We start from the raw sequence: 24,403 nt of genomic DNA on the forward strand, positions 1-24,403 counted from the left end.
GTGTCTAAAGAATTGCAATTTAAACCCCTCTTTAATCGAAAGGCGATTTTAAGTCACAATTCTGAAAATGGCACTTTTATAAAGGTGCCATTTTCTTGTCCAAACCATTTGGTGCCTGCAGCCTGTATCCTTGGTCATATAACTAGATGTAGCTGGTCTTTGTGTATTGACCAGACATTGAGACAAAGGGGGAATAAGTGTTGGCAGGATGGACCGCCTCTGACTTGATGTGGGGAGAAGCTGTCACCTACCATACTTTTACACCAAAAAGGCTCTGCCCAGCACACTCATACAGGGTTTTGACACTAGTCTCTGTGTCCCCAGACAAGCTGGGGCCTGGGAAGGGAGTCAGGAAATTACAAACACCTCTGAGGGTTGAAACCTTCAGAACCTTCTCCTCCTTCAAAGTGGGCACCAGGTATAACTAGTTGACCCCCAGACCCAACTCCTCAGTTAAGTGCACCTTCTGGGAGACTCAGAAGGATTTCTGTACTGCTCTGCAAAAAGGACTGCTACTCTGTTGCCGTGTTGCTCTGCTGCCCTAATGAGAAGGACTAGATCTGCATCTTGTACCCAGGACCACAAGAGTGACTCTGAGAGCTAGTTGTCTGGCCTCAAGATCAGAAACCTCGTTGACAGAAAAAGCGCTAACCACCTTGACTTCATCACCTGGACTATGCCTATGACTATTATTCACTATTAGTATAATAGAAAATTTGACAAAATACGAGGTGAGTGAAGCCCCCATCGATGTCCATAAGTATGAGCTGCTTCTGTTCCTGCCACTGATTTTGTGAATGCTGATGCTAAGGGTCGTAAAGGTAAGTTCATCGGCACCCGTCCACGACCAGCGCCAGTCATTATGCAGAGAGTCGGTCTTGTCAGACCTTCATGTCTGAGGAACTTATAGGTATGAGAGGGGGGTATTTGACAGGGTGTAGTCCTATTTTATCGGACGCTACTGGTCCTGTTTAATGTGGCAGTTGTAAGCATTGCCTCTTTCCCGAGAACACCCTGTCACTAATAGTGCAGCACCCCGAAATAGTCAAAAGGAAGTGTAGGCGGTACATATTGACGTTAATTCCCTGCACAGGCACGCTTTAGATGTATATGATCTTCTAAAGGAGGAGACTTTGGACAAGATTTTCATGACAGAAACGTGAATGAAGAGGACACCTGTCCTGATTTGCACTTTGCTATCCCTGAGTCTTAAGTGTGTGCTCATTTAGGCAGGGTAGGAAGAAGAGGAAGTGGGGTGGCAATGGTTTACAAAAGGACATATATAAATGTAAGACCTTTAATCAAGATGGGATTATAAGAGCAGAAACCTTGGCCTGTAGCTTATCCCGTGTGGACAACATGTCTGTCTCGGTTATTTGTTTATCGCGCCACGGGATAGACAGTAGATTTTATTTTATTCCTTGATCAAGTACCAGCCTCTAATTGTGTCTACTTCGCCAATTTCACCATGCTTGGTGATTTTAATATTCATTTAGATATGGCAGAGGAGCCCTTAAAGATGTGGTTCATGGAAACTTTAGCCTATTTTATGTAATAAGTAGGAGGACCTATGGGGCCCTCCGATATAGCTGGCCATCCTATTGATGGCATATTTTCAAATGCAAAACTAAAAGGGGAATCCCCCCAGCCAATGCTATGGTCGTATAATTTCCTTCTGACTTTTTCATGGAGATGTGATTACTTAAAGGATCCCTAACCTTCCCTGCTGCAGAATGAGAGCAGATGTTGAAGTAGGGTGCCCTTGGATGAGTTTAGGAGCAGACTGCTGGATTCTGAACCTGTTATCCCTGACTCGGCTGGAGAAGGGGATATTGTGATTAGTTCATTTCTTAGGAGGGCGGCTGACCTTGTAGCCATTACAGCCTCAATAAAGGCTACTAAGATCAGCACAGCATGTTGGTTCTCGCAGGAATTATCTTATAAAAGAGCAGCATGCAAGAAATAGAAAGAGCTTGGGGGCGTTTGTATCAGGATTCTGACACAATCCTATCAGAGAAACCTCAAGATAACTTGCAGCACCTTTTATATGGATTGCATCAAGGAGGCTGAGAATGAGGGAAGGTGATTTTTTAAATTGTGGCTAACTTCACGAATCCAAAATTTACGTCTTTCCCACAGGAGCCTGGTCAGTTTCTATGTTCCCAACTGAGTGACTTCTTTGAGGAGAAGATTTGCATAATTAGGTCTAATTTGTCAGGGGTGAATAATGCTCTGGGAGGTTTGTAACTAGGAGACACAGCTAGTTTAATAGCTCATATGACATTGTCAACTTTTTTGTTGCCATCCTTTGTGAATTGAAGGTCTGGGTCCCCAATGGATCACATACCTCCTCACATTTTGAAGTCTATCTCTGACAATATTGCTTCAATGTATCAGGAGTTATTTGCTATCTCCTTCCACTCAGGTATACTACCTGATGACTAGAAAACACCTAATGTGATCCAATTATTAAAAAAGGCTGAAGCCGATCTTGAATTCGTAGCAAACTTTAGGCCAATCTCGCTGCTTCCAGTAGCCTCAAAGGTGTTGTTGGAGGAGTTGGTAAACCAGCAACTCACCTCCTTTCTGACAGAGAATATCCTACTTCCGCCCTCTCAATCAGGGTTCAGAGCCTGCCACAGCACCAAGACCACATTATTAGAGATCTCAGAGTCCATTCAGTTTAGTTTGGATTCGGACATCTATTTGGCTCTGGCGCTGTTGGACCTGTCAGCAGCATTTGATATTGTGGATTGTAACATATGGCTACACAGGTTAGAGCATCTGGGAGTAACAGGTTCTGTACTGAGCTTACTGGGCTCCTTCCTTCAAGGATATGAGCAGGTGATATGTATGAACCCATATGCCGCAGGAGGAAAATTGTTAAAGTGGGAGGTGTCACAAGGCTCCTCCCATAGTCCCACTCTCTTCAACATTTACATGCCTCCTTTGTAATATTTGATGGAATACTATAATAACATCAAGATCATCTTATGCACAGATGATACCCAGCTGCTGCTAGCATATGATAGGGATCCTTGTGAGGTGAGGGTTGCTTTTGCCAGCTGAATGGTGGCACTGCTCGACTAGCTGAAGGCCAACAGATTGCAGTGCAAACTTGATAGGACATAAGTCTTATTGTTTGAGCGGAATCTCCTTCCAGGTTGGGTTGGTTCCCCAGTGTTCCCTATCCGCCTCTCTGGCGGTGGCTAGAAATCAAAGTGTGATGTTTAATGCCCACCTCTCGTCTGGGGCACATGTGTCAGAAGTGGTGAAAACCTGTTTCTGGATTTTTCGCATGTTGAAGAAGTTCCTTCAATTGCTTCCCCATGAGGCTCAAGTTACAGTGGTCAGGTCACTGATTAGATCTAGGCTGGATTATGCCAATGTCCAGTACTTTGGTCTACCGGAATACCTAACCCAGTGATTACAGCTTATGCAGAATATGGCAGTCCCTTTACTGTTTAAAATTCTGAAATGTACCTCGGTGTCACTGTTTCGGGAAAGACTTCATTGGCTGCCAGTTCATCAATACATAAGGTATATAGCACTGACCCAAGCCCACCAAGCCCTCCCCAATAGGAGACCTATGTACCTGAATGAACACATTGAGGCATACAGCTCTGGAAGGCTTTTGTGTTCTAGTTCTGCGGGTCTTCTTGTGGCTCCCTATTTTCAGGAACAAAGAAGAGGAGATTCCTATTTCACTGTTAAAGCAGCAAACTTGTGGAATAAACTGCCTGAATACTTGGGATTTATCTCCGATGAAGCTAAATTAAAAAAGGAACTGAACACATTCCAATCTAGACTCTAGTAATGCGTGTGGGCAGACAAATCTCTGTTTAAAGCCCTTTTAGATGCTTAAAAGTGCAGGGACACTCCCCCGAGTAGCCGTGTGCTATAGAAAAATATCTCATTCATTAATTCATTCGCTAAAACATTATATCGGAATGCACTTGCCAGCCTTCATCACCTCGCCACGAGCATATTGCCCTCACTAGAGCATCAACTTGGGTGATGGTACTAAAAGCCAAGTCTTGGACACACAACGTTAGGTGGGTGATCGTGCTGAGCTGTCAGACCTGCCTGAAGACTGAATACCTTGAGATATGAGCAGCTCTCAGTACTCTCTCCCTCTCTTCAGCAGTGGCCTGACATACTTGCTTCTCGAAGGAAGAGGCTTGTATGAGATCTTTAGCTGGGACTTTGCCAAGGAAGGTCCACCGGAGCCTCTCTCATCTGGCTTGATTTCTTTTAAATGGTTTATCATGCCTTCGAACTCTGTGAGGCATGTGTTCCTCACGTTCACCAATCACTTTCAACTCCAATTTTCTATAACCTTCTCCTTTTAAATAACCTTCTTTATCTGATTCGTCCCTCCCTCCTCACATGCTGCACAGACTCCCACTTAGTCTACTCACAGTCCACTATCATGCTATTGGGTGACATACTGGCTTTTGTGGGAATGGCAACACATCTCCAAGACTCCTTCCCCTTCTCCATCTATAGTGTCATTTCTTTTCTGTCATTCTGCTCCCTCACGTCCATCTATCCTGATGCCACTTATCTCTTTGAGGGGGACTTCGGAGGTGGTATAAAAAGCTACACAAATAATCAGTTTCATCAACTTTTATTCGATTATAAAATTGAATAATCATAAAAAGTACATTTAAGAAAACTTTTACACACAAGAAACAACTTTGAGATAAAATGGAATTATGTAAGAATGAGATCACTGCGAAAAAAGATATTTTGAGGTTATAAAATCATCTTTGCAGTTCTTGACGAGACATATTCATTTGACTAACAATATTACGGCGAACTCTTATAACTGCTTTGAGAAATGTCCCTATGAATTTGGCTTCGTGTGGGGATTTTGGGGATTGTAAATAGAAGAGAGCTGGATAAGATTGTCTAAGTCCACTGGCCCGGAGGATCGGAATGATCCATCTTTTCCTTGCAAGTTTATAATATTTACAGAAAAGGACAACATGAATCGTAGATTGTAAAGAAGCTCCATCACAGGGGCATCTCATCATGTTGGAAGACCAGTTCTGTGTTTCCGGGAATGTAACCAAACGGAAAAAGACATCAAAGCGCAGTCTCGTGATTAAAAACTTTTCGTAATTTGATAAAAAGTAAGTCAAATAGGGCTGGATTACTTTTCCTGTCTGTAATAAGCAGATTTTCTCATTCTTTGGTTTAATGATCTCAGCCTGGTTTCGAAGATCTCTCAGATGGGCTAGCGCCATCTGCTTTAGTTGTTTTCTTGAGATGTCTTCGACTGAAGGTGGATCAAGGAAATATTGTTCACAGTCCAAATCTTTAAAGAAGTTATGTATGAATTTCAGCCACGGGATTTTTCGCCAGTTTGTTAATTTTAGACAATCAAAGATAAGGGAGCGGGTTAAATGACTTTCAGGGTTGCACCATACTCGGTGCCACAATAAGATGGGCTGGCATCTGATGGTGTCGATGATATACTCTATACCAAGCTCCCTATGTGAGGCCAATATCGGGGAGCTTTGGGGAAGACCCAGAATATACTTGATGAACACATTTTCAGTGATCTGGAGCTGGTCGATACGGCCGTAACCCCAGATTTCCGCTCCATAGGTAGCCACGCTGTGGCATTTGGCGTAGTATATGGATAACAGTTCAGATGGAGCAGGTTTGCCGAGTTTCCTCGAAAAAGATTTTAAAGCTGAGGTTGCTCGGCGAAAATGGAGGTTCCTCGCCTCCACTGCCTTATTCCAATTCATCTTGTCATCCACTAAAATGCCCAGGTATGGATACACCGGAGTTTTGTCTAATCTATGGTTGCTGATGGAAATGGGTTTAGAAACTTTCATCCTGGGGCCAATATTCATTGTGAACGTCTTTTTAGTGTTGACTTTAAGGCCAAGAGAATCCATGAACGATACATACTTATCAAGCTGAAGCTGGAGTTCGTTTAGAGTCCGTGCTATGATAACTGAATCGTCAGCATATAAGAGGGTAGGAATCGGGCGATGATTTATCTGTGGTAGGTCCTGGCTCCCTCCCAGCATCGCCTGTTCGAGCCCATTTGTGTAGAGGTTGAACAGGAAGGGAGCCAGTACACAGCCCTGCCTTACTCCTCTCGTTATCTGAAAAGAGCGCGATAGTTCTCCACTAGTGCCAAATCGGACTCGGCCTTCTGCATTAGTGTACAGTTCTCTTAAAAAGGTTAATATTGGAGGGTCCACGCCAAGGTCAGCTAGGATTTCCCAGAGCTTCGCATGCTGAACACAGTCAAATGCCGCGCTTAAATCTACGTATACAAGGAAGATGTTACCACCCTTGGCACGGACATATTTGTCAGTCAGGAGTACGAGATTGAGGGCCTGCTCCACAGTCCCAAGCCCCTTCTGGAACCCATATTGCAAGTCAGTTATGATTTTGTTCGCCCGGGCCCAAGATTGTAACCGGTCCAGGAGTAAACGACCTGCAATTTTACCCGTGGAGTCCAGGAGGGAGATGGGTCTGTAACAAGAGGGGTCGTTACGGTCACCTTTCTTGAAAATGGGTAACAGTGTTGAGGTAGACCATGAGTGGAGGAGGCCTGTAGATGCTACTGCTGACATGACCCGTGTGATTATTTTAGACCAGTAATCTACATCGTATAGAAACAGATCCATTGGGACTCCGTCCGGGCCAGGGGCCTTGCCACTTTTAGAGGCCTTGATTGCTTTTATAACTTCATTGAGGGAGAAGTGTATGTTGATGGGATAAATAATGTTTTTCGCCGGATCGGCTTCTTGACCTCGGTTGTTTGGTATAACAGCTGTTGGCGTTCCGAATATTTTTGAAAAATGAGAGACCCAGTCCTCTTCTGAAATCGCCACGTCGAGATGGTTTGGGTCGTTGCTGTTGGCCAAGAAGGGTGATCTAACAGTCTGCCAGAATACGGTGCTGTTTTTACTTAGAGCACTCTCATGTAAGCGCAGCCAAAGATCGTGTTTGATCTGCTTCTTGCGATCCTGACGGACAGTGTTGTAGCGTTTCCTCAATTGGGAAACTTCCTGCGGATCCCTTGGTTGCTTGCGAAGGGCTTCTTTAAGGGAGGTAAGAGCCTTCCGACAAGAGGTGTCAAACCATCTCTCCGAAGGGAGCTTGGGCTTGTTGTTTGATTTAACGAATAGCTTGTCTCTAACCACTTGCTGTATGTTTTGAAAAGAGGCAATAAGTGTCTCGGGTGATGTCTCCGAAGACATACATTTTTGTAGCCAGGGTTGTGCGTTTTCAAGGATCCTCTGCATTGTCTCTGCTGGGTCGATTTTTGCCCATTTAATTGAGTACCCATTCCGTTTGTGCATAGAGATCAGGTGTTGGTCGAGAGAGCCGGACTTAGCAAAGTGCAGCCCGGCTTGTTTCATGTTAATTGACACACAAAGTGGGTAATGATCGCTTATTGGATTAAGTCCGATCTCATATTTCGTTATTTCCCCTTTATAGGAATTCGAGGCCATTATATAATCAATAGTCGTGGAACAGCCTCGCCCATGAAAAGTGGGTAAATAATCCTGCTGCGGATCAACTAATTCGTTAACAAAATCCATGTCTAGCGAGAAAAGCATTTCATTTAGTTTATTGCCGCATGGTGAGTGCACAAAGTGAGGTATCGGATTCCCTGAATCATCTTGTAGCCCACAGATCCCATTTTTGTGTTTGGGGCACAGTGCAAAATAATCAACATAACAGAATCTATCTGTGAATCTGAGTGCCTGGAAGATGGACGGTAAAAACAATCTATACTACAATAAAACCAGCATTCACGAAAACATTCGATACATTTGGAGCGGAAGTAAACCCCCTTTTTAAATAAAAAAAAAGACGAAACGGCCTGCACAATCTATTTTTAATGAAAGGAATAGTGCCTTTTATCTGTCATTGCCCTTCCTGTGGAGACAAAGGGCTTTGGAAAATGTTATCAATGCAAGGAACATTCTCTCCATCCGTCTGCACGTGAGGGGTCGTATACACCTCTAACCTTCAGCATCTCAACGGCTGCCCCTGCCTACTAGCGTCTGCTTAACACTGCTGGCATCCGCTGCACAGCAGCTTTCACCCAGCCCACATCTCAGTAAACATGGCGACTGCAGCTGCCTCCTCTAGTCTTCTGACTGTCTACTGATCTTTCCACCCCCTCAAATACGTTTTCAGTTTGTTTTGCTTCCTACACCCTGTGCAACCTTTAATTATCCACAGGCATCAAGTAGGCTTGTTCACAGGAATCCGTACATTCACTAGACAATTTCCTCATCTTCGTGTTTAAATGTGTTTATGTGAGTTTAAATCCTTACATTATAGGACCCTTCTCTGGCTACAGCCCACCATTTACTAACCCTTTCTCCCAAAACTGTCCCACCTCAAGATTTAGCTCTCCTTCCTGTGGAATGCCCTCCCCTTGGCACCCCTAAGCTGGTGCCACATTCAGGAAGATGCTCAAAAGCACCTGTTCCATCTTGAATTGTCTCACGTCTCCACCACTGGAGCTACACGTGCTGGGTGCATTCTGGCCATTGCCTGGATTTGGAACTGTGGGGAATATTATCAAGGACAGGCGATACATTATCGCCGCTTTTATCGGCAGGAAACTGCAGATAAAGCGGCGATAATGGCCTTGATAATATGCTCCATGAATTCCAATCGAAGCCCATGTTAGTGTGTTCACATCTAACATGGGCTTCGATTGGAATTCATAGAGCATATTATCAAGGCCATTATCGCCGCTTTATCGGCAGTTTCCTGCCGATAAAAGCGGCGATAATGTATCGCCTGTCCTTGATAATATGCCCCTGTATTCGCTTTTTATACTGTTTTTAGCTCACACCAGCAACAGAAAGTCCGTTTTTTTGCGTGGTCATGAGTAAAGAACTTTTTCAGCACCACAGCTAGGTAAATCTAAACATGAAAATAGTGCAGGACTCAATGCACCTTCCTCATGAGCTCCTTCTGGAGCCTAGAGTCTTTAATGGAGGCAGTGAACTTCAAGGCACCCTGAGCTCACACTGTGCACTTACACTTTGGTCATCCTCCTCAAGACTACAACAACGCTAATGACAATAATGGTTGGCTCAAGCAAACATACAACACTTTGCTACAGCAACTAAAAATGCAGAAAGAATTGCAAAGGACATTGTTTAAATTGTTGCACCCTCAAGAATAAAGAAAGTTATGACACACTTGCCTGATTTGAGGTAGTATTTTAATATCTATCACAATGGAAGTAAATGACACGTACCTAAAAATGAAAATGAAGAGCATCAGAAGCATACAGAAAGTAGCTACGTTGTCCATGGTCTTCATGAGAACAAGTAGTTGGCGCTGCAGCGCGGGCATGAACCGGACCAGCTTCAGGACCCGCATGAGACGGAATGTTCGCAGAACCGACAGTCCACCACCCTGCTGTCCCACTATCTCCCAAACACTGAAGAGAAAAGAGACATAAGAGACAGACGACCAGAAAGGTGGGTTCAGTGAAGAAGAAATAAAATGTGTCCAGCAGAGTATTAGGATAATGGCCAAGAAATCTAAGACTGGATAAGGGAAGTGAAAAGGAGTATTAGGACAGAGTAGAGGTGGGAAAGGTAAAACAAGATGGGGGAGAAATAAAAAAGACTGAGAATGAAACAGCTGTCGAGAGAAGACAACTTACATAACAAAGAATGGAACGCATAATAATTAAACATTCATGCGCATGCCTACCATAAATGGCCAGTAAAAGGAAAATACATTTTTCAAGTGAAAACAGACTCAAATGATTTGGAGAGGAGTAGGTAGTTAGCTTGTTGAAGTTTAATGGATGGAGGATGATACCCTCAGAAAGGTGTACGCAATACACCAAAACTGGATCTCCATTTCAGGAATCTACATTTCCTATACGAGAACTCTGTGGTTCTCGCTGCTTCTGGATGCAAACTGATGAGCAGTTGAATAATAATCAGTATGATCAGTGCATGATGCCTTGGTAGGTTTTAGGTGAAGCTCCTTGACCTCAAACCTGAACAGATACTAACACAGAAACCCGAAAAGTCTTTGGTCACTGGTGCACAGGGAAGGAAATCTGTGTTCTTTAGTTTGAGGAACACCCTTACCAATAACAATTTAGGGAAAGTCATAAAAACAAAGTTTTTCTATTTCAAATTAAGTTTTTATATTGCATCTTTTACTCTAGATCAATGGTACGGTACTAGAATATGGGGTACGAATATAATCTAACATACTATTTGTGTCCTATATATCATTTACAAAAATATCGCTCCTTTGGAGTTATTAGTAAATATAGCACCCAATGGGTCATTGTTTTTATAAACAAAATCTATGCCACAATACTTATGTAAGATGATATTTCTATTCACGATATTCTGACATACAACATCCTCAGTAACTCTCGGTGCACTTGAGATCCACCAAGGTATGTAGCAGGATAAGTTATAATCCACCTTTTTGTGTGGTCTTCTCAAGTGTATTGTGTTTTTCTAGACCTAGATTGCTGGCATCTTGGATCGTTGAGCAGTGAGCAGTTCCCTAACACCTCTCACTGTATGTGCTGTTATATATATATATGTATTTAGGTTTCGTCTGCACAGCGTGAAATCTTTTGTATTTAATATATTTTAAAAGGGGGCTCTTATCAGTTCCCATGCTGAATTACTGTGTTCATTCGCTTTTGTGTGGAACCTTTTTTTTGTTATTAATTTCTCGTGGATGCACACATTTATGATACTTCTACTAAAGCTGTTCACACTGTTTAATCCCCATTCACTGTCAAGATAAGATCTCTTCCCACGGAAAAGGCAAACAGCTTCTAACAGTATGGTGGAATGCTTGCATTTTATTACTTAGTTGTGTAAAGCAGATACTTTATCCTTAGAATGTTTATGGCATTTCCTATTCATGCCTCAGTGCCTTTATTTGCACTTTGTAAGCATTATAGGATTGATTTTTTCAATTTAACCTATTTGGTCATTATAATCAAATTCTAAATGTTGTAATAAACATTGCATTTAAAAATAAAGTTAATATACAAGAGCTATGCTATATTTTCCTACTAAACAGGCAGCCACACGTGCAGTTAACTTGGAGACAACAGGGTCATTATTTGAGGGGTGCAGCAGGTGCAGTGGTACCGGGGCCAAAAACTCTAGGGACCACACTAAACCCAGATTATTACTACAATTTACTACTAAACAAAACAGTCACAAGTGCAGTTATCAAGCAGGCAATAGGTTTATGAGTTAAATGGTGCAGAAGGTGCATTAGCACCAGGGCCAAAGGCTCTAGGCACCTCACTAAACACCGAAAATAGCTATATTTTACTACTTAAAGTCACAAGTGCAGTTATCTTGCAAGGACAGGGTGATTATTTGAATGGTGCAACAGGTGCAGTGTGTGTATTCTTTATTCGGTTTTACAAGATAGAAAACCATAAAAGCAACATCGCAAATACAAAACATGATTTTACACATTGTTAAAACAGTATAAAAGATAGAAATTCATTACAAATCATTTTAAACACAGTTAACCATAGGATCATTTGGGGGTCAAACTGTACTATCAATACATAACATTCTCGAATTCAACCATTGTATAGTTAAAAGAAACTTGTCACAGGTTTATTCTGTGTTTAAAAATACATTTCAATAAATTGACGATAAGGTTACAAGTATATTCGGTGTCTAGAAACTGCAATCGCAGCATGGCTGGGCGACATCGTCTGATACCCCACGATTTTAACAGAGGTATCAGCCATAGCTTACCATGACCATGATAAAACTTACAGAACAGAATGGTGTGTATTGTTGTCTGCTCTGAGATTTCATCGCAGGGGCACGGTGTAAGAATTGAATCCCAACTGTTTTTCACTGGGAAGGCAAATAAGCGATGGAAAATATTTAGCCTAAATCTTGTCAAAAGAAGTCGTTCGAATACCTTAAGGTCGTAAGTTAGGTAAGGCTGAATTGACAAGGTAATCTGGACCGCGATTGAATGCTGAACAGAGGCTTTTGATGCTTCGTTGGCAATTCTTAATTCTTCTAAGTGACCCAACGCCCTTGCTTTCAGATCCTTCCTTGAAATTTCACGGATCGTCTCAGGTGAGGTATAGTAGGTCCCTAGCTCTAAGTCAGTCAAAAACTTTCTCACATAAGAGAGTCAACTGATCTTCAGTGAGTGGTCTAGGGACATACAATCTGCCATGATTTGCTTAGTAAGTAGATTTTTTTCAGATAACCAGATTCTTCGCCAAAGTAGAAGTGGTTGAATTCTTACCAAATCCACCAAATACGGGACTCCCAGTTCCATGTGGCATGCAAACGTAGAAACCGATTTGGGTGCTGCTACTAAGAATCTCAAATATATATTCTCTGCCACTTGTAGAGCGTTAATGTTAGCATGCCCCCACACTCCCGCCCCATACAGGGCTGTTGCCTGGCACTTCGCATTATAGATTTTTAGCAGTTCAACCGGAGACCTTTTGCCCAATTTTTGGGAAAAATTAATGAGGGCTACAATGGCTCTCATAAAAAGGTGTTTTCTTGCCTCAACTGCAGATTTCTAGTTCAATTTGTCATCAATCGTGATGCCTAAATAAGGATACTGAGCCGTTGTTTCAAGCTTTTGTTTGCAGAGGAAAATATCTTTAACCCCTTTTTTCCCTGTGCCTGCTACCATTACATAGGTCTTTTTTATGTTTATATGTAAATCTAAGCTCCCCATGAAGTCTGCGTATCTGTCCAGAGCCTTCTGTAATTCGCGTGGGGTACGGGCCAATATCACGGCGTCATCCGCATAGAGCAGAGCGGGAATCCAACGTGTTCTTACTTGCGGTAGATCCTGGCCCCCCCTCAACATGGCCACCTCCAAACCATTTGTATACAATGAAAACAGAAAGGGGGCCAGGAAGCAGCCTTGACGGACTCCACGCTCTACCCCAAACGACGCAGATAATTCGCCGTTTACCCCAAATTTCACTCTCGCCGAGGTTCTCGAGAATAGCTCCCTTAGAAAATCCACAAGAGGAGCGTCGACTCCCATTTGTGACAGAACAGACCAGAGCTTTACATGACAGACACAATCAAAAGCTGCGGACAAGTCAACATAAACCATGTATAACTTGCCCTGCTTTGCGTGAACATATTTGCCCAGCAACATTGATAGGTTCAGGGCCTGTTCAGTAGTACCAAAGCCCTCCCGAAACCCGTATTGGAGGTCGGAGAGTACCCCACCATCGCCAGCCCACTGCTGGAGACGCTCGAGCACAACTCTACCCACTACCTTGCCCAGCGAATCCAGCAGTGAGATCGGGCGGTAGCAGGATAGCTCCTGCCGGTTTCCTTTTTTAAATATAGGAACCATGATGGATTTGGTCCAAGAATCCAACAGGCCCTTTATCATTACTGCCTTAAACACCCTAGTTAGTATTGGGGCCCACAGTTCCGTGTTATATTTGAATAGGTCCACGGGGACCCCGTCAGGTCCTGGGGCTTTCCCATTTTTACTAGAATTTAGTGCCTGAAGCACCTCAGACATGTCGAATTCTAGCGAGATAGGGTAGGACACCTCAGGGGGGCTACCAATGGGAGATACATCAGTCCCTGTTGATGTAGAGTTTTTCTGAAATATTGTGGAGAAATGAGCCACCCAAACCGATTCCTCGATGGCTACTTCTATTTTTGTGAGATTTTTATCATCTGCTAGGAAGGGGGATTTTACCACTCTCCAAAAAGCCTCACTATTTTTCTCTATAGAGCTTTTGTGAAGTTGGTCCCACTGGGCTTGTTTTAATTCGCCCTTCCTCTTCTTTCGCACCATGTTATACTCTATTCTGAGCTTACTTATTTCCTGTCGGTCTCTCTTAGATTTTTTTATTGCTGTTTTTAATTTTGAGTGGGCTACGGTGCAGCTATGATTGAACCACCCTACTTTCCTGGGTCGATCTTTATGTATTTTTTTTTACTATCAGTTGTTATATTAATTTTTGCAAAAAATTACAGCAAAATTGCTTAGAACTTCCTCCTCTGGGGCTGCTAAGTCTAGGCATTTGAGGAATGATGGGAAGGCTGCTTTTATCACCTTTTCGGTGGTTTCTCCCATCTAAGGGAGTATCCGTTCGTCCTATCTAAATGCAGATTGTTCTGACTTAGCGCACTTAATATAGTCAATGAGGGGGATTGAGTGTATGTACAATGTAGTTCAAAGCTGAGGGCAGGATGGTCGCTTAATGTGTTGACTAAAAGTTCAAAATTCTCGACTCTGTTGGCCAAAATGTTCGATGTTAGAACATAGTCAACTGTTGTTTTGTGGCCCCTCCCCAGGAATGTAGGTTCAAACCGATGTGAAATCAGATCTACTTTGTTAGCTATCATGAGCCCCATTGTTGAGAGGATTTCATTCAGGTGCAGCCCTATGTTAGAGTGATTGAAATGGCCATTACGAATCCTGGGGGGATAGAAAAAAGACAGTTGTTTGGTGTCTATGCTTTCGTTGTTACCTGGGGTTCCCCATGAGCAGATACGATTCACCGTGCGTGGGTCCTCAAAATTGTCCAAGACGCAGTCACCCTGGATTGTTTTCCTTCCATGCCCCACCCAGGGAGCCCTGCGAACCATTAGGATCTTACTCGACCAGTAAAGTGGTAATGGTTGGTTCTTATTAAGCCAATGTTGGACCTTGTTATTTAATGACCATCTAGATTCCTCTGTAGAATTTACCAACTCTGGGTCGCCAGTCATTACCACCACAAAAGGGCTAGCCTCGGGGGGAAGGTTGACAGCAGGTCTACTGTCAAAGGCTCCCTTGTTACAGTCCCTTTTAGCATTTAAAGCGGGGGCTTTGGAGGTATTATTATCCATCCTGACCTGGACAGTCGATACTTTGGGGTTTTCTGCAGTTTTCTTTTCTGCTACTGCGGGGGTTATCGATGTTACATTTACCCCTGCAGCCGCAGTTTTTGTTATTTGTGGTCCCACTAGTTTATCAGTATTCACTTTGCTTCCCCCTGTCTTTGATGCCCCATGAATTAACGTTTTTTTTGAGAGGGTAATCAGTTCAGCTAACTGTTTTTCAACGTGCTGCAGTCTGGTTTCTATCGGGGAAAGATAAAATTTAAGTAACTCTCCCATTTTTGTTAAAAGTTGGTTAACAATCTCTTTATCATTGCCTCCCCCTGCTGTGTATATCAATGCCTCAGTGCTTTCGTATCCCAAAATCTCCTTTGTTACAAGATTTGATGGCTCAGTATGCCTATTTTTTTCCCCTCTCTGTGTAGTTTGATTTAAGTTCTCCCCCTGTTTTTTGGGTAACTCACGTGTCTTCTTGACCCTTGTAGTTTTTAGTTTATCCCTTTTTTTTCGTAAGGCGCCCTCCCTCCTTCCCCTCAACTGTCTTGTTACCTCTGGTGTGGTGAGGATAGATAAATCTGGGGTCCTTTCCAGTTCCAAACTTATTTGGGAGTCGGACAGAGGTTGTGATGCTGATAAGTCCACCACATTTGGTAGGCTATGCAAATCAGCGCGGACTTCTATCGGGGGGGGGGCTTCTTGACCGGCTCAGGGGTTCTAGCGGTCGCAAAGTGGCCCAAGGAAGATCTTTTTGCCAGAGCTAAGGCTAGATCCTGGGACACTCTGCGTTCCAGGTCAGAGATACCTTGATCTATAAAGGAGTTCGCCCTTATAATAAAATTATCTAAGGGGCCTACTACCTGAACCCCTTCTGCAGCTGTTTTGCTCCTGCTTCCTCGTGTAGTCATAATGCTAAAAAAACACAATATACAGTCCCAAATTTACACTTATTTTCATTAAATAGTTTAAGAACTGTTAAAAGAGCAGTAGAGCATACATACAGTTCGTGATTAGTTTGTACAGTAGGAAGACTTAGAGAGGGGGCCCGGTCCGGTCTTACACGGTCTTTAACGGGCTACAACGGGCCCGCCCTTGGCCCGGGCTTCGCCCGCGCTTCACCCACGCGCGTCCTGCGATACGCGATGTGGGTGGGGCTATGTAGGAAGAGGCGGGGGCGGGAAGAGGTTCCAGCTGCGGCGAATGGCAAGCCGCTGAGGATGCTGGACTTCGCAGTCCCACGCCCGTCCTCACACTCCGCAAACAGTTAGCACAGATGTCACAATGCGTCACAGGTGGTTCCACAAGCGTCCCAGGGCCGGGGGCAACAAACGGCAGCTTTCTCCACACTCCTGACGGCTAGCGAGCGGCTCCCGCGAAGCGGGGGCCACGAGCCGTAATGAACTGCAGGGAGGTGGGGCGGGAAGAGGCTCCAGCTGCGGCGAATGGCAAGCCGCTGAGGATGCTGGACCTCGCAGTCCCACGCCCGTCCTCACACTCCGCAAACAGTTAGCACAGACGTCCCAATGCGTCACAGGTGGTTCCACAAGCGTCCCAGGGCTGGGGGCAACAAACGGCAGCTTTCTCCACACTCCTGACGGCTAGCGAGCGGCACCCGCGAAGCGGGGGCCTCGAGCCGTAATGAACTGCAGGGAAGCGGGGCAGGTAGAGACTGCAGCTGCGGCGAATGGCAAGCCGCTGAGGATGCTGGACCTCGCAGTCCCACGCCCATCCTCACACTCCGCAAACAGTTAGCACAGACGTCCCAATGCGTCACAGGTGGTTCCACAAGCGTCCCAGGGCTGGGGGCAACAAACGGCAGCTTTCTCCACACTCCTGACGGCTACCGAGCGGCACCCGCGAGGCAGGGGCCACGAGCCGTAATGAACTGCAGGGAGGCGGGGCGGGAAGAGGCTCCAGCTGCGGCGAATGGCAAGCCGCTGAGGATGCTGGACCTCGCAGTCCCACGCCCGTCCTCACACTCCGCAAACCGTTAGCACAGACGTCCCAATGCGTCACAGGTGGTTCCACAAGAGTCCCATGGCTGGGGGCAACAAACGGCAGCTTTCTCCACACTCCTGATGGCTAGCGAGTGGCACCAGGCCGAAAAGTTATCAGAACTCCACTAAACACATATTATTGCTATACTTTACAACTAAACAGGCAGTCACAAGTGCAGTTATCTAGCAAGCGCTCAGGTCATGATTTCAATAGTGCAGCAGATGCCTTGACATCAGGACCAAAAGCTCATGGCACCACACTAATCACTGATTATGGCTATATTTCGACAACTAAACAGGCAGCCACAAGTGCAGGTATCTTTCAGGGTCATGATTTGAACAGTGCAGCAGGTGCAGTGGCACTGGGCACAAAAGTTGTCAGAACTCCTCTAAACACTAAATATTGCTCTATTTTAATACTATACAGACAGATGGAATTGCAGTTATCTTTAAGTTAAAAGTGCATTTATTTGAATGGTGCAGCAGCCGCAGTGGCACTAGGGCCAAAAGCTCTAGGGACCCCACTAAATGCAGAATATTGCTATATGCTACCACTAAACAAGCAGTCACAAGTGCAGTTACCTTGCAGACAACACGGTAATGTTTTCAATGGTGCTGCAGATGTAGTGGTACTGGGGCCAGAAGTTGTCAGAACTCCTCCAAACACCAGATATTGGTATTTTTAACTACTAAGGGCCTTATTATGGTTTGATTCTCAGTCATGGGCCTCTCGTGTGATTCTGTCATGTCAATGCCCCCCATTTCTGAAGGTTGTAAAGTGGGCCATTCAGCTGTGAGCCTTGCTGCCCAAATGCCTTAGTTATAATTGCCCCATTTATGGGATATGAAAGTCCTGAAACTGTGAAGGTTTCAAGGCCTCAGAAGTATGGGTCCTACACAGTGTTCTTTTAGATTTCAGACCCTAGTGTGAGGGTTTTGATATGTGCTCCAAGACATCATGGCTTTGGTAAGGATTTGCCAGATGTGAAGGCCTTACTGATGGCTCCTCAGCAATGGAGATCTGGTCAATGTTTTTTGTTGTCAATGCCATTGCCAGTGTCCCTCAGATGACAGGGTTGTAAGGCATGTTCTGTTTACATGAGGGTCTCTGTGCCCCTTAGATGTGAGATTTCTGTCCAGGTCCACTAACTATTAGGGTCTCAGGCAAATCTCCTCAGAAAGTCCTGTATCGCTAAGGACACCTCATATTTCAAGGTCTCAATCACTGCATTATGGAAACAATTAATCATGAGGGTCAGAAACCTTTTAAATGAGAGCCACTTGAAACCTAAGCCCATCCCTCCAGCCTTTTAGGCTCCTTTGTCTAGAAATACTTGTGACTCTGATTATGTTTAGGAATTTTGGACTTGAGTTAGACTTTGGCGAACATTATTTGCTCCACCAGGGCGATGGAATAATATACTCACTAGCCCTGATGGAGTACCTGTCTTCAGAATTAAGAGTTGTCTATTAGCCCAGCGAGCAACTCCAGTCATTGACAGGAACTGCTCTGATGGCATTTCCTGTCAATGAGTTAAAAATTAGACGGATAGCTCTATCAAATATGCCATTTGCCAATCAAACTTTTAACTAGTTTTAACAAGTTTTTATACAAAATCCCAAAGTAGGGTTTGTTTTTGAAAAGTCAAAAATGAATGAGCCCCCACACCATCGGAGTTTTCCGTCACTGGGGTTGGTGTCACCCGGTGCGGGTAACTCATGGTGTCACCCCCTCACGACTTACCGCATGGACCACCTCTGTCGGAAATGTACGGCACTAGGTACTGTCTTACTCCCTCTAGCTCCCTCTCTCTGTCTAGCTCCCTCTAGCTCCCTCTCTCTGTCTTACTCCCTCTAGCTCCCTCTGGTTCCCTCTCTCTCTGTCTTACTCCCTCTAGCTCCCTCTCTCTGTCTTACTCCCTCTAGCTCCCTCTGTCTTATTCCCTCTAGCTCCCTCTCTCTGTCTTGCTCCCTCTAGCTCCCTCTCTTACTCCTTCTAGCTCCCTCTCTCTCTGTCTTACTCCCTCTAGCTCCCTCTCTCTCTGTCTTGCTCCCTCTAGCTCCCTCTCTCTGTTTTACTCCCTCTAGCTTCATCTCTCTCTCTGTCTTGCTCCCTCTAGCTCCCTCTATCTGTCTTACTCCCTCTAGCCCCCTCTCTCTTACTCCCTCTTGCTCCCTCTCTCTCTCTTACTCCCTCTAGGCCCCTCTCTGTCTTGCTCCCTCTAGCTCTCTCTCTCTCTGTCTTACTCCCTCTAGCTCCCTCTCACCTTGCCTTGCTCCCTCTAGCTCCCTCTCTCTCTCCTACTCCCTCTAGTTCCCTATCTCTGTCTAGCACTCTCTAGCTTACTCTCTCTCTGTCTTACTCCCTCTAGCTCCCTCTCTCTGTCTAGCTCCCTCGCTCTCTGTCTTGCTCCCTCTAGCTCCCTCTGTCTCCCTCTCGCTGTCTTACTCCCTCTAGCTCCCTCGATCTCTGTCTTACTCCCTCTAGCTCCCTCTCTCTGTCTTACTCCCTCTAGCTCCCTCTCTCTGTCTAGCTCCCTCTAGCTCCCTCTCTCTCTCTCTTACTCCCTCTAGCTCCCTCTCTCTGTCTAGCTCCCTCTCTCCCTGTCTTACTCCCTCTAGCTCCCTCTGTCTCCCTCTCTGTCTTACTCCCTCCAGCTCCCTCTCTCTCTCTTACTCTCTCTAGCTCCCTGTCTCTCTGTCTTACTCCCTCTAGCTCCCTCTCTCTCTGTCTTACTCCCTCCAGCTCCCTCTCTCTCTGTCTTACTCCCTCTAGCTCCGTATCTCTTACTCCCTCTAGCTCCCTCTCTGTCTTGCTCCCTCTAGCCCCCTCTCTCTCTGTCTTGCTCCGTCTAGCTCCCTCTCTCTCTGTCTTACTCCCTCTAGCTCCCTCTCTCTCCGTTTTAGTCCCTCTAGCTCCCTCTCTCTGTCTTGCTCCCTCTAGCTCCCTCTCTCTCTCTTACTCCCTCTAGCTCCCTCTCTCTCTGTCTTGCTCGCTCTAGCTCCCTCTCTCTCTATCTTACTCCCTTTAGCTCCCTCTCTCTGTCTAGCTCCCTCTCTCGCAGTCTTACTCCCTCTAGCTCCCTCTGTCTTCCTCGTTCTCTGTCTTACTCTCTCTAGCTCCCTCCCTCTCTGTCTTACTCCCTCTAGCTCCCTCTCTCTGTCTAGATCCCTCTGGCTCCCTCTCTCTTGCTCCCTCTAGCTCCCTCTGTCTCCCCCTCTCACTGTCTTACTCCCTCTAGCTCCCTCTCTCTCTGTCTTGCTCCCTCTAGCTCCCTCTCTCTTATTCCCTCTAGCTCCCTCTCTCTGTGTCTTGCTCCCTCTAGCTCCCTCTCTCTATCTTACTCCCTCTAGCTCCCTCTCTCTGTCGTACTCCCTCTAGCTCCCTCTCTCTCTGTCTTGCTCCCTCTCTCTTATTCCCTCTAGCGCCATCTCTCTCTGTCTTACTCCCTCTAGCTCCCTCTCTCTCTATCTTACTCCCTCTAGCTCCCTCTCTCCCTCTATCGCCCTCTCTCTGTCTCTCACTCTAGCTCCCTCTCTCTCTGTCTTTCTCACTCTAGCTCTTTCTCTGTCTTACTCCCTCTAGCTCCCTCTCTCTCTGTCTTACTCCCTTTATCCCCCTCTCTCCCTGTCTTACTCTCTCTAGCTCCCTCTCTCTCTTTGTTACTCCCTCTTGCTCCCTCTCTCACTGTCTTGCTCTCTCTAGCTCCCTCTCTCTGTATTACTCCCTCTAGCTCCCTCTGTCTCCCTCTCTGTCTTACTCCATCTGTCTTCCCTGGATTTGTATTAACCCTTTCGACGCTGATGACGAGCTGGGCTCGTCATGAGGTAGCCTCCTCGCACGCTCATGACGAGCCCAGCTCGTCACGTAAAGTGCGATTTTAAAAAACCCAGCGTACGGGCGGAATTCCGCCCGCACGCATGCGGTTAACAAGAGTGCGAGCAACAGGTGGCACTGTAGTGAAGAGCAAGCTGAAATTTGGAACTGGAAAACTGGAAAACTGAAGACTGCAAGATACTGAAAAATAGGAAACCATGCACCCTCAGATGAGCTATAGAGTTGCCTTGTGAGCAAAGAAAATTGCAGTCAAGCATTGCAGATCTCCTGCGAGACGCTGGCGAGTGTGAACTTCATGAGGAACGAGCTTGCACAGGGAGCGACAGTAAAGGTGAGAGCAGAGGCTAGGCTGAAGTGCAGATTGGTGTCACCCCATGTGTTGGTGTCACCCGGTGCGGGCCGCACCCCCCGCACCCCCCTAGTGACGCCACTGGAGGTCATTTAAAAGTTTTTATTGTTCCTTACCGCCATGTTTTCAACTAAGGAAGGGAGAGTAAAAACTGGCCATTTGATCACCACTCTAAAGTCTGTAGTTGAATGGCCAAACCTCTGACGGCCCTTACTCTGTCAAGCCATCAGAGGAGTATGGCAGCAACGGATACAGAGTAGTCTCCATCGCTGACATACAAAAACTCCGCCTATCTGTAAAAATCAGCTTCAGTTTGGTGCAAAGGGTACTTGTCTCACTGTTGCAATGGAATACTCTCTCTGACATGCTCTAAATCAGCCTCTTCATGAGTTCACTTAAAATAAAACTATGGGCATTCAAAAATACAGATGTCTGAGAGGAAAACGAGAGAGAGGAGAAGGAAAGGGAGTGAAAAACAGAGAAAAAGAGAGAACAAGAAACATACCAAGAGGGTGAAGGTAAATGGCTAGGCTGACTGAGGAATATAGTGAGGGTATGTCAAAAAGAGTATGGACAGGGTAAAACGAAAGAAAAGGGATGAAAAAGAGAAAGAAAAAAAATGGCTGAGTAGACGTAACTGTCTCAGAAACTGAGGGAGCGTGTGAGAAGAAGAAGAGGGGCTTGAGAGAGAGAGAAGACTGAGACTGCAACAGAGTGCGGGCAAGAGAGAGAAAGAGCGTGTTTGAGCTATTGAAAGATTGAAAGAGCAATGGAAGTAATAATAGAGAGAATGTAACCGAAAAATGTCAAGGTCTAGAGAGCGAGATAGAGATGATGAGAGATAAAAACAGCATAAGAGATTCAGAAGGAGACAGAAACAGATGGAGAGAAAGAGAAACCGAAAGTGGGAGAGAAAGAGGCAGTGATGGGGGAGGAGAGAGAAAAATAACAAGCATGTGCAATGCAATTGGTCTCGCCTTTGGGACCTTATATGTATTTAGCTATGCAGCACATTAGCCTGTGTGCTGAAACATCTACTGTACTTTAAGATGGAGGGAAAGCAAGCACCAAACTGCGTTACACACCGGGTATGGGAGCACAAGGAAAGAAATATTGCCTTTCAGCGGGCATTGCTATAGTCCAAAGCTCTGTTTTTAATATAAAATCAGTGCCTTCGGTGGTCATGTCACTGAATATACAAGATTCGAAAAAAATATTATTGTCTATGGGTGCTCATGGTAGACAATTTCTATGGACTGGAATCCAGTAATTCTGGTACTTTACTGACCTCTGATGGTCGTTTTCTATCAAGAAAGTTAAATAGAGGTAGTTGCCAGAAAAATTAAAAATAAAAAGTCCCTCAGCAGAAAACAATTCTGGTATTTTACTGACCTCTACTGGTCGTTTTCTATCAAGACCGTTAAATAGAGGCATTTGAACAAGGAGAAATCAATTCTGGTATCTTACTGACCTCTACTGGTCGTTTTCTATCAAGACAGTTAAATAGAGGCAGTTGAACAGAAAAAAAAGTCCCTAAGCGGAAGCAGACAAGTCCTAGGACTGATCTCCAGAGCCCACAAAGTACATACACCTATAAGAATATACTAAAGTATATACAAGAGGTCTTGAATGCTCGACCTAAAAAAAACAGGAAAAAGAAGGAAAATTTAAGAGCATTTGAAACTAGCAAAGGTGAGTGAGGAAAGCAGAGGGAAAGAGGCAGAGAGAAGAAGAGAGGTACAGAATGGGAGAAGAAGTGCAACAGAGAGAGAGAGACCATAAAAGAACAAGAGAGCAATAGCCAGCCAGAGAGCAAGCAAGAAAGAATTTACTAAAGAGGGAACGAAAGAGAGCGAGAGAGAGGATAGATACTAAAAGGAGAAAACTTTATGAGAAGTGTTCAAAGAATACAATTGCATCATGTGAACTAGTATGGAAACAAACAGAATATTCCAAAGCAAGACACAGTAACTGATTATATACAAGACCTGATATAATGGGAACACGTGTTTCGCCTTTCGCTGTAATAACATGGAGGGATCGGACTTGGGTGTACCTGATAACCACGATGATGCCATCAAAGATATTGTAGGGGTTCTTTATGTAGCCGAAAGGGCCGTAGACCAGCAACTTCAGCAGCATTTCCAACGCGAAGAGACTGGTGAAGACGATGTTGCTGATCTCCAGGGCATTGGTGAGCTCGTCCGGCTGTGAGAGGACAGAGAGGGCAGTCAGTACGGGCACTTTTATACACGCACACAGTGAAAAGACACATCCAGTCACAGAGGCGGCTGACTGGGCCATGTATGCACTATTGGCATTCCGAGTCATACAGTACACGCTGTGTGCTCTTGGGCAACCTTTACTACCTTGTGTTTCATTCAAAAAAAGTTTTAAAAAATCAGGCGAGCAACTAGAGCCAAATGTCGGGGGGGGGGGGGTAGGGTAATTCTTCCAACCACGGACAAAGTGGCTGTAGGAAGCGGTGAACACACAACAAAAGCCTCATTTACAACTGAATGGTCTTTTAAAGACCTGTTAAGTACTCGGGTGCGGCTGCAATGAGATGCTCGCCAACCCGCGAAGCTGTCTCTGCCCGGGCTGACACACACGAGGGGAGGGGGGGGGGGGGGGGAAAGCCCCGTGAGCCCAATGGGTGTTGAGCGCCTACAAAAAACAGTGATAGGAAACAGGAACAGGAGAATACTGCGCCCAGCATAACAAAAACAGAAATATTTCTAATATGTTGACGTCAGCCTCTCGCGCTGTGCTAGGCACTTGTATTTACCTGGTTTAAAACACATCAGAGGGCGCTACAGACATGGGAAAGCATCTCGGCGGACAATGCTCGGGGACCAGAAAAGCGCAATTAACAGGATTCCGCTTTCATCTCTGTGTAATTGGCGGAGGCCATTTTAAAGAATGTGAGAGATCACACCTGTGAGGCAGCTGTGAATTATCCCATCCGCCTCTTTGATTGGTTTTCTGAATGGCTCCGATGTCTCATTTTGTATGAATTTATGTCAGAAATGATAAAACTTGCACTTCTTAGGAAATATATCGCAAAACGAATATAAAAACACAGTCTCACCGTGAGCAAAATATCGGAGACCCCCAATGTGAACCCCGCACATGCGATGGCACTCTGATGACTATACACTGCGAGCTGGCAGCGAACTCCAACACGGAACCCGCAGTGAGCCGAATGCCACAACGCTCTCACTGACCTAAGTCCCAGAGGTGACTCATGAGCCCAATACCACAGGCCGACAGTGAGTTCAAACCATAAGTTGACAGCGAGTTCTTGGAGCCGCAGTGAACTAAATGGCAGAAGATTCACAGTGAGCTGCGTGCA

The 24,403-nt window shown here is 45.2% G+C and overlaps 1 protein-coding gene across 1 annotated transcript in view; it reads right to left on the reverse strand.

Moving 5' to 3' along the window:
- The window catches only part of CACNA1G (calcium voltage-gated channel subunit alpha1 G), a 1,349,169-nt gene that overhangs the window by 515,285 nt on the left and 809,481 nt on the right, over positions 1-24,403 (reverse strand). Inside the window, exons 10-11 of the mRNA XM_078654430.1 lie at positions 23,105-23,256; positions 9,266-9,451 (exon numbers count right to left, since the gene is read on the reverse strand). Of these exons, the coding sequence (XP_078510556.1) occupies positions 9,266-9,451; positions 23,105-23,256 (338 nt within the window). The remainder of the gene's footprint in view (positions 1-9,265; positions 9,452-23,104; positions 23,257-24,403) is intronic.

This window comes from Lissotriton helveticus, chromosome 7 (assembly GCF_964261635.1).
Source record: "Lissotriton helveticus chromosome 7, aLisHel1.1, whole genome shotgun sequence".
Classification (NCBI taxonomy): Eukaryota; Metazoa; Chordata; class Amphibia; order Caudata; family Salamandridae; genus Lissotriton; species Lissotriton helveticus.